Consider the following 10767-nt stretch of genomic DNA (forward strand, 5'->3'; position numbering starts at 1 on the left):
GACAGTATGCATCAATAAATATTTTTAGTATTTTTACTTTACCGAATCAGTATTATTAACAATATTTCACTTTAGTTTATATTATCTATTATACTATAATATATATTATGACATGAATCCTAATAAAGCGATACTAATGTTCGAGAATTAAAATCAAAATCACTGACAGTATTCTATATATCAATCCACCAATATTAACCATACACGATTAGTAACATTAATATTTATTAATACTAACAATATTATTGACCGTATAAAATCACCTTTATGAAAATTTAGACATAGTCTGTGTGTGTAAGCGAATAACAATTAACGATAAAAACTAAGGAATTATAAGGAATTTATAGTTGGTGAAATGAATCTTAGATATTATCTCTTGAGTAGTATATATCATAAACTAATTTTAATTGTCATATGTAGCAACTTTTGCCATAAAAATCCATCTCCGAATTAATGAAATATTTAGATATAATATATTTATAGTTAGAAAAAGGTCAAGACCGCATAATTTAATTCAATATATAATAATATTTCTATCTTTGTGGATGGTAAGTGGATTAAAGGGATGAAGTACGAGTAACGTAAATCTTATAAAAGGAGTCTTATATTTTTATGTATTACTGATTTAGCAATAGAATCACTTTTGTGAAATTAGAGTAAATAACGGAATATGTGTATTTATTATCGTTATTACTATCATCAGTTTGATATAACTGTCACCCGAGAATTCAAGGTTATTCTGATAACCCGGTCGCAGCCAAAGCAAAATTACCATGTGAAATTCATGGAACTCTCCTCGCTTTTCGCGCACATACATGAATATATATGAGAAAGTACGTATCGACGACTCTAAAAGCGTTCCTACAAAAAAGAATATATTTTTCACAGTGTTTTTAGAATAACAAATAAATTAAATTCTATTTTTTATAAATATTTTACAGCTTTATATAGATGATTTATTTTTTGAAAAATATATATTACCTATATGTATAATCAACAATCCATAAATTAAAACATTATTTAGAATGTGTGTCAAGTTACAGTTTTGCTCTTATATTCATAGAATCGCACATTCATTAAACACACGTTTCGTTATGCTTCTTCTTAATACGATTACTGAATGGGAGGAAAACGAAAAAGGGATGATCGTACATAGTGGCGATTAGAATAATCGGAATGGTAATGAAATGCAGAGGGAATTATCGGATGCTGAAGAGCCGCCAAAGCATCCCGTATAAATCCTATTTTCAAATCCTTCTTTATTTATCACGCAATTTCATTTATTATTCGAGCTTAAGAGAACGCAATGAATTGGAAATTTAGATACACAGGATATATTTTATTGTAATATTTTTATTGTATTAAGTACAATAATATTTTATTGTATTAAGTCGTTTACTGCGTCTTTCAAATTATTATATGTTATACATTCCAAAAAAAAAATACCCGATGAAAACATCGCCGATGTGTAACATCTTTCGTTTGTGAACTAGATAGAAGCGGTCAACTCCGTTTTGACTCCGAGAAACTAGCTGTGATTAATAGCCCGTCGTGCATAAATCGGAGCTACAGTGCAAAAGCGGAAAACATCGAAATGAAAAAAAAACCAGACGAGACGATAAAAATGAGCGTAAAGTTGCGCGGCGCCGCTTCTCACGATTGATTTAACACCTAACACTTTCGGCGACGAACTAATCGGATTTGATCGTGACAGAGGTGCCTCTCGTAAAGTATCGAACGGCACGCGTGGACATAATTCATTTATGTTTGTTACGGGTTGCCATGGGAGTGAGATATAACTCGTGCGAAACAGCTATTGTTGGCGACCTGCCAGACCCAGCAAATATAGACGGCGATCTCTCGCGGCCGCAAGATTCGAAAGCCGGTCCCGCCGCGGTTTATCCCCTTTTTTGCTCGTAAAGCCTTTATCTCCTCTTTTATGGTGCATCCTCGCGTATTCTTATGCCGCCCGACAGTCTTGAGCAAGATGCACAAGCTGAAGATGCAGCCTGGGCTTGTTTTTACGCGTCAATCGTTCGATCGAGACGAGCGAATGTAGTCCGACATTGGAATAAATCTTTCATTAGCTTTTAAGGTTTCGAAAGAAAAAAGCTAGTTTTCTTCAATACGTATTATCATTTGAATCGATCTTGCTACTATATATTCTGAAGAGAAATTCAACATAATTATTATGAATAACATTCAACAATTATAATTCCTATATTAGACCAACGAGAATAAATTAAGTTAAGTGGAATAAACCTATTTTCGGTTAAAGCGGATTTTAGTGCTTAAATATTTCAAAGCGTAGTTATATAATATGTACATATCCAATTCTACAAACCACAATCTTTTTCGGTCTAAAATACAAAGATGAACAGAACTCGAGTAGTCATATTTAATGTCATATTAAATTGATAAGTAATTTCATAATTTTTAATGCTAAAAAAATGGTAGGATTCAAATTTTGGCTGAGGCAATATTTTTCATAAGTTAAATTATTTACAATTCTTAAGATGCTTAGATTAACATCAAATTATTAATATCTTTCTAAGATGCTTATTAGAATAAAAGAATTATTATATTAATTTAACATGTGATATTACACTATTCTAATTCTGTTCATGATTGCTTGAAGACCGAAAAAGATTTCAGAATATATGTATATAAATGCATTCTAAAATATTTAAACACTAAGATCCGCTTTGATGAAAAATAGGTTTTCATTTCTTTTAATTTCATTACTAGTATTAATTCTTTTTCAAAGTCTTTACATTTCCTTTTCAGAATCTCGCGAGTTTACATTTCTGCTGCATTGATATTCTAATCTTTCGTGAAATGTGCTACGCGCACATTATTACATTTCTTTCACAGAGGAGCCAATGACTTCTTGATGCGTTCTCCATTTCAATATAATTCTTTCTCAGTAGTTCGCGCGATGTCCAGCATGTCTGATGGAAAAACTTTTTCACTGTCTGGTGTGAGACAGCGCGTAACAAGACGTCGTCCGATCCCGTTGCAGGACCAGTTTCGATAAAGTTAAGGAATTTGGCGTCGCGGCTATACGTACGTTGCATTTTGAGACGCTGCCTTGATGAGCAGCCGAATGAGAAAGACATCGAGAAGAAGCCTGAAATACAAGTTCACTTCTCTGCATTCGTTTAATATTCCGTGCCTTCCCGGCGGACATCGGGATGCAAGTTACCTCGGTTATCTGAACAGGACCTGCTACACGATGTTCCGAAAGTTTCATGACGAGCTGCTAAAGTTTGACGTTGAGCTCTCGTGGAAAGCAAGGAACCGGGAGGTTCTCCGACCAGCAAGAGGTAAAAAACTACGATTATTCCAGCTGGCGGCGGAAGCTCCGAGAATTGCGTAACAATTAGCGAAGGGTTGATTATCCGCAACAACCGAGGCAGATCTGGTCGATTAGAGAGATTTAAATCTAATTTAAAGAACTTGAAGTTTAATAGCCGATATCATGTGCTAAAAATAAATTACTTTTGCACAAATTTGTATTATTATTATTAAAATTAGATTTATAAATTTAGATTTATAAACAGCATTATTGCTGATCTCATCTTTTGATGTGCATCTTTCTATACTTTTATTCTTCTTTTATTGTTTGGAGTTCAATAAAATTATTATATTCTATTCAAATTTGTATTTAATTGAAATTTACAATGTTTTGATAAATTAATAATAATAAGTGAAATAAACCTTTTAATCCCATAATAAAATAAAACGTTGAATCGAGAGCAAAGTGTACATTGCAAACATCAATGGAATGTCAGGATATTTCAATACATTCTGACTCTACGCGATATGCCTGTTGGCTTGCAGAACGATCAGTGCTCGTCGATAAAAAGTTTACGGAGCTTGAGTAACGGTTATTCCGAACAATGCAAATCTGTATTCGATCGTTCAGTTTCGCCGCAATTCGCTACCTGTCTAATTTTCTGTCAATTTTATTTTATTTTGCTATATCTGATATAAGCCACACATCGTATTTATACGACTATTGTTGTGTTTATTAGAATTGCACGACACTACTTGTTTTTTTATATATTTCCGCTCATCTAAAAATGTTTTAACAAGTATCAGTAAAGAAAACATTGGGGATATTTGCGTATCATTTTATTGCGTACCGTTAAGCGTTTAAGGTTCGCTGATTCGATATGTCCGCATGCATTAAAAAAATATGCGTTACATTGTTTTGTGTGCACCATCTATTCATTACTGCGTATCGTGTACACAATTTTTGGACACGAATTCGCGATGGAACAACTTTTCGACGCGACGCGTATGATGATTTGATTTTTATTTAAAAAATAAATCGATTGTCATTTTTAGAGAAATTATTGTAAATTTTTATATTTTTATAATGGACATAAATATCATTTATATGTATTATAGATATATAGATTTTTAGATAGATTATTATATTACTTCTGTGTGATCGAAGTCAATCGAAAGTTGTCATTATATTCTCTGCTAAAATAAAAATTTTACTAATTAAATTTAATGTAATTGTAAAAATTATTAATTCCAAACATCATAATTCGTTGATTCGTTGATGGCAGATCACTATTGATCCGCCTATAATAATGAACGAGCTAAAACAAAAGAGAAATGAATTTGTGTATGATATGCAATTGTCCAGTTTATTTTTATGAAGTCAACATTGCCACATAACTTTAGAGTTTAAGCCTCCTCTTAAATATCAAGCGTAAAATAATGTGAAGCTTATGCGCGCCATCTAAATCACATTAGATTTAATCTCGCGAATGTGTGGAACTCCATGACAAATATTTTCGCTTGAATTTTTTAACGGGTCACCTGAAAAATGTAGGATATTAATGATTTCGTGGTCTTTATATACCATAAGTACAACTTTTACAGGAATTTCTGGGGTCGTTGCTCCGACACTTTATTTCTGTTCTTCACGACTCTATTGGGCGAAGATCCAGCTTCGAAAAAAATAATGGAATTTCTCGATTGTCGTAATCGATCAATTTGAGGTGTTATATACTCGTTTCACATTTTTGTCATAACTTCCATCGCTCTTAAGAAAGTTTTCTCTAAAAAAAATCTCTATTGGATATCAAAAAAAATCTCTATTATCAGTCTCGCAATTTAATATCTGTGAAGGGTGTGTACGATATTTGCGAAGCTTTTTAGTCCGTTAAGAATTTTATTTATGGATTTGTTTGCGGACGCGCAGATGCCTTCCTGTAGCCGATAAGTGGCTACGGGAGGAGTTCTCGTGGAAGTCTGTTTCTGGCAGATTGCATCCGTAGTTATGGGGTTGGAAAAGTCGTTGGGTCCGGTTGGCTGCGAGGGAGCGAATCACCCCGATAAAAGCGATCAGGGTTTCGATCACTAAATTACCGAAGATCGAAATAGCGGACTTTGCACATAAATCCTATTTTTACTGCCATTAAAATTCTTCTGTAATTTAATAAGCAATGTTCAATATTTTATAATAACTCTGTTACATTTTGATTGATTGTAATACTGGTTCAAATACTGGTAAATTATCAATCAATACATTTTAATGATTTGCATTGCGTGGGAGAGAGAGAGAGAGAGAGAGAGAGAGAGAGAGAGAGAGAGAGGTGTAAATATATATTTTATTATTTCATATATAAACTGGAAACAGGATAATAATATGTAAATTAATCTCCTGCACAACACAGCTACATAAACTCAATTATAAGATCATATGTGATTGCATATATTTTCCATGCATTATTTATATGTTTTGTAGGATAATATAGTCAGTGTAATATAAAGTCAAATAATATAATTAAATTTTATGCTGTACTTTAGAAATATTTCATTTCCAATATTAAATGTGCATGAAAATAATGGAATATTATTAGATCATTATTTTCTCTTTATGCTATTTACATATAAAATCACAATTTTGTAAACACTTTTACCAAATGAAATTAACTTTGCTTTAAATTATCGCGTTTACTTCTGATCTTACATTATATAAATAAAAGAAAGCTCCCTATTATGAGATAGCATTTCTGCTAAACTAATAGACACTATTTATTCATGATTCCACCATGAATTTATTGCTTTTGGATTGAAAAATGTTTAGAAAATTTATTATTAAATCATGCTTGTTGTCGTAAAAAAAGATTGTAGAATTTGAATATCTTGAAGTTTCATTGAGATGAGCCTTTAAACATTATTCATTATTTAATAAATAGATATTTGACAACAAATTCTTCATGTAGTGATAGAATAAGATAGTTTCGTACTAATAGAAAAATTCGTATTATTAGAATAATACTTAAAATTATAATAATTAAATTGCTTAATTACAGAAGTTAGATTTGATGATCGCAAAACCGTAAGTCGTGGAAATCGTAATATGAGAGACCCAGAGTATTTTTAATATGAAATAACCCATGCTCTCATGTCATAATTCTCATGTAAAAATCGTTGCTTAAGTATAAATGTTATTATACAATATTAAAAAGGACAATCGGAATGAACGTCGAATGCCTATTTCTGCAATACTTGATTTCAACTATCTGAAGACAAGTTCTAGTATTAATTAATTATGTATCGCATACTTATTTTCCGTGCACCCTGACTGCGTTTGTTTGTATTTAAGAAACATTAAATAAAGTTTTTTTAGATGCAATACTGATACACTTTACGTTTTACTATCGATTTCTCGGAGCATCTTATATATATATAGGAGCGCAATTTTTTTACTTTGCGATTTGCTTACTTTTTACATTTCTTTAATTTTCAAAAAAAATAAAATTTGAATTAAATTTTATTGTATATAACATTATCTTATTAAAGCTTATTAAATTCCCTTCAAAATGATCTATTTTTTTTAATTCTGTTTAAATTCATAGACTTCTAACATTTACCTAAAATGAACTCGGTATCTCATAATAGGAGGCTTTTCCTCCATATATTATATCTACTGGAACGTGGTATATTCGCGCAATGGCAAACGAGATTGTAAAGCAGCATATGAATTCGTATTGCAAATATTTGGATTTAACTGATACATATGTGATACGGGATAAGGATGTCTATCTTGAACTTGAAATCCGAGTGTGCGCGCGTACCAGCGCGTGCATATCTCAGGAATTCAGGGAATCGCGCAGCCTTGCACCAGACTCGGAACAGTCGGAACTAGGAAACCGATCCGATCAGATCCGATCCGATTCGCGACTGGGTAAGTGCACGCTCCGCGTGATTTACCATGATTTCTGCTAAACACATACCGCCCTTTCCCGCACGCGGATGCAATTTCGACGGGATCATGATGGCATGGCGGTCGCGTGATCGCAACGGAATACCCTCGTTGTTGTAACCTCGTGCAAAATGTACCATGTTCAATCGTGCGATCGCACGCGCTCGCCCACCTCCCTTCGTGAATCGGGTGGATTTTCCACTTTATTTTTATCCCCCCGATTATTACCTGGCTCCGGTTTATCGCGTGAAATATACAATACAACGTTTCTCGATAGGAGACCTCTTAATAATTTCACAAAAAATATTTTCTCTTAAAAAATAGCAAGATTTATAGGTGAACAGAGGAGAGAATTATAACAGACGAAAGCGACAACAAGAGAAAACAAAAGTCGCGGTTGTTAGCATTGTTACAACGCTTCCGAAACGCATTTCAAAGGATTGCGAGCTATATATTCTTGGCATACTTTTTAGCAACAAGAGTTTGTATAAATGTAAATAATTCTGGAAACTATCCCTGCACAAAAGCAAATTGTAATTTCTAGTGTACCACAAGAGATCACTGTTCCTCAAATGATATTAAATTAAATATGTTTGTCTTTTTTTTTAGTTATTTTATCTAATTCTCATAAAATCGTAAAAAAAAAGACAAAATATAATAATTGTATATTTATTTTGCGACAGTTTTTAATTAAAAATCGGGCGAAGGATTAATCCTGTGATCAATTGTGGGGAATAATTACGTCCCTTTTCGGAAATGGTGCACACACACTACGAAAAGAGCAAAAAATTTAATCACTTGAGATATGTGCGGCCGGATAGTGCGTAAACAACGCTATTCACGAGAGACAAATGTGCAATGACGCTACAGCAAAGTTTATCGGCTATCGGACATTATTGGATAACGGAAACAAAGTGCGTCTCGCCCCATTGGTTATTATCGTTTGCGATCGCGAGAACTACCGTTCTCGCGCCTGGAGTCATAAATAATTAAGAATAAATGAGGGAAACGCGTCGCACATTTAAACGTTCCTTCGAAAACGAACTTCCGGCCGGCGCGACGTCCCTATTTTCTTTCCGTCGTAACATGCCGCCCGTCGATACGGACAAGAAAATAAACCCGCGTCTGTCGACAGGTCGACACCGTACGATTTATTTGTTTGTCATAAATCCATCCATTTCCGCTCGCGTGCATTACGAAAACCCGCCTTCCGCATTCCGAGATGCGTCTCTCTCTTCGCGTTTCTCCTCTTTGATAGATAAGAATTTTATAATTCCATAGAATGAATTTTGTAATTTCAAATTTTGTAATTTCAAGAATTACGTGAGTGATTTTAATTAATTATAGTTTATACACTGTTAGAAAACCACGAGCTTCCTTTATATGTAAATGGAGCTTGTGAACGAAATTAAAAGTAATGAATGATTTAAATGAAAATTAAGTTACAGTAATTATTTAAATGTAATGAACGTGTACATTAAATTTATGAAATTTAATGTACTTTTAATAAAATTTTATGAAAAGTACATTAAATTTCATAAATTTTCATGAAAAATACATTAAATTTTATGTATATGTACACAAGTATACTTTTTAGTTATAAATATATTAAATTTAATATAATGTAATGTCATGAAATTAAGTTCAAATTGTGTAATTTAAAATTTAATGAAATTTAAAAACATTTCTAACAGTGTAAGAACGGGATATTTTGCAATCAGTTAAAATGTTAAGAATCAAGAAGTTTTCATTAGTTTTCATTTCCTGATTCGCTGATAAGTACGCGAAAATCAGCGTTTTCGCATCTTGTTGCGTTTTTTTTTTCTGATACGAATGGTACATCATTCGAACAGACGCCACGAGCCTCTGTCGGAATTATCGGAGATGCGCCGAATTAAACATTGCGAGGATAAACCCGCTGGTCATTTAGTTGATCGCGCCGTTTATTATTGAACCAGTTTGTATGTGCAACGCGAAACAGCTATTCGCATATCTGCGCCGCTCAAAATCTGGAAATATATCGATCTGGCTCTGAGTCGTCCCACGGATGAGAATTCACATGATTAATCCAGGTGCAAAGATTGTTTCGTGTCGATGAGCCATTAGCGAAGCCAAAATAGAAATTGGCATTTGTTCCTTCTCTGTGAAACATGAATTCTAGGGAACCCCATTACTACTGTTTTGATCGCGTAAACGTCGTCAGCATTATTATTACTTACAGGAATTGTAGGCTCCACGTTTGCGCGTGAAATTTTCAGACTACACTGAAGAAAAAGTTTAGTAATAATAATCAAGGTTACACTGAAGAAAAGTTTGCTAAATCTCAATACATATTTCTTTGAGTAAACATTTAAATAAATATTTACTTAGTATAAATAGTACATAAATATTTACTCAATAAAAAATAATAGTTAAATTCAAGTAATGGTTTGTCAAATAAATATATGTTTACATTTAGTGAATATTTTAAAACAAATATTCATTAAAATTTAGTATTCTTTTCTATGTAGATAATAAATAATTAATAAATACTTCGATAAGGTAATTTCAATGAAATATTAAATTAATATAATTAAAATATTAGCGTTTAATTGAACCAACTAAATGCTAATTTTACTTTTCTAAATGTTTAATAATATAATTATTACCAAATCTATTACTATTATTATGTTTGGTAATGTTTATTAAATATTGTACCAATATGTTAAATAAAATACATTTGCTTATAGCTATTACTAGGCTTTTTTCTCAGTGTAATACGATAAAAAAATAATACATATTATTTTCTCACAAATCATTGCTGATATAAATTATTTATTATAACATAACTGCGTACGAGTGAAATAATCATTATTATATGATTGTTAAGCAGACTGCGATTTTTTATCTTCTACAGAATTTTAGATTCTGTTTGTCTTGCAGGTGACATGGAAATTCTGGCGTATTTCTTTGGACCGATCGGAGTGCTTCTAGCTGTAAATCTTATGTTTTTCGCTGTAACTGCTCGCGAATTGACGTGTGGTCTCTGGAAAGGCGAATTCGTGAAAAGCACCACCGAGAGGTAAGTAAACATTCTCCTCGTCGCAATTAAAAAAAAAAAGAACCCCAATATACCTTGTTCATTCATTTTCCAGTATTGTTTTCGTAGAAATAATAATTTATCATGTTTTAACTTTGACTGTTTTAAACGAACACGCTCATTTGTGTGTGTTCTATTCATGAATAACGGATCTCATTAGATAAATTGTACTGAATAACAGTTTTTTTTTTCTTTTGTATGGATATTAATTTATGCCACAAAAGGCTTTTGTATGCTAATAAATAAATTTCTCTGCAATGCAAAATTCAATCTTCCCGTACAATATATGGCAATATAACAATGCTTGCAGCGTAATTATGTTTTCTCTTACCAACGGATTATTTTACTCTAAGCAATATTAAACAATATTAGTAAACAATATTAGTAATATTAATTAAGTAAAATTAATTTTAAAATTAACTTTAAAAAATATATATAATAATATTAATATATA

The 10767-nt window shown here is 32.2% G+C and overlaps 1 protein-coding gene across 1 annotated transcript in view; it reads left to right on the plus strand.

The window, feature by feature from the left end:
* The window catches only part of LOC108685427 (probable G-protein coupled receptor Mth-like 1), a 158646-nt gene that overhangs the window by 138500 nt on the left and 9379 nt on the right, over window positions 1–10767 (plus strand). Inside the window, exon 6 of the mRNA XM_018190205.1 lies at window positions 10157–10295. Within this exon, the coding sequence (XP_018045694.1) occupies window positions 10157–10295 (139 nt within the window). The remainder of the gene's footprint in view (window positions 1–10156; window positions 10296–10767) is intronic.

The sequence above is a fragment of the Atta colombica genome, unplaced genomic scaffold (assembly GCF_001594045.1).
Source record: "Atta colombica isolate Treedump-2 unplaced genomic scaffold, Acol1.0 scaffold153, whole genome shotgun sequence".
Classification (NCBI taxonomy): domain Eukaryota; kingdom Metazoa; phylum Arthropoda; class Insecta; order Hymenoptera; family Formicidae; genus Atta; species Atta colombica.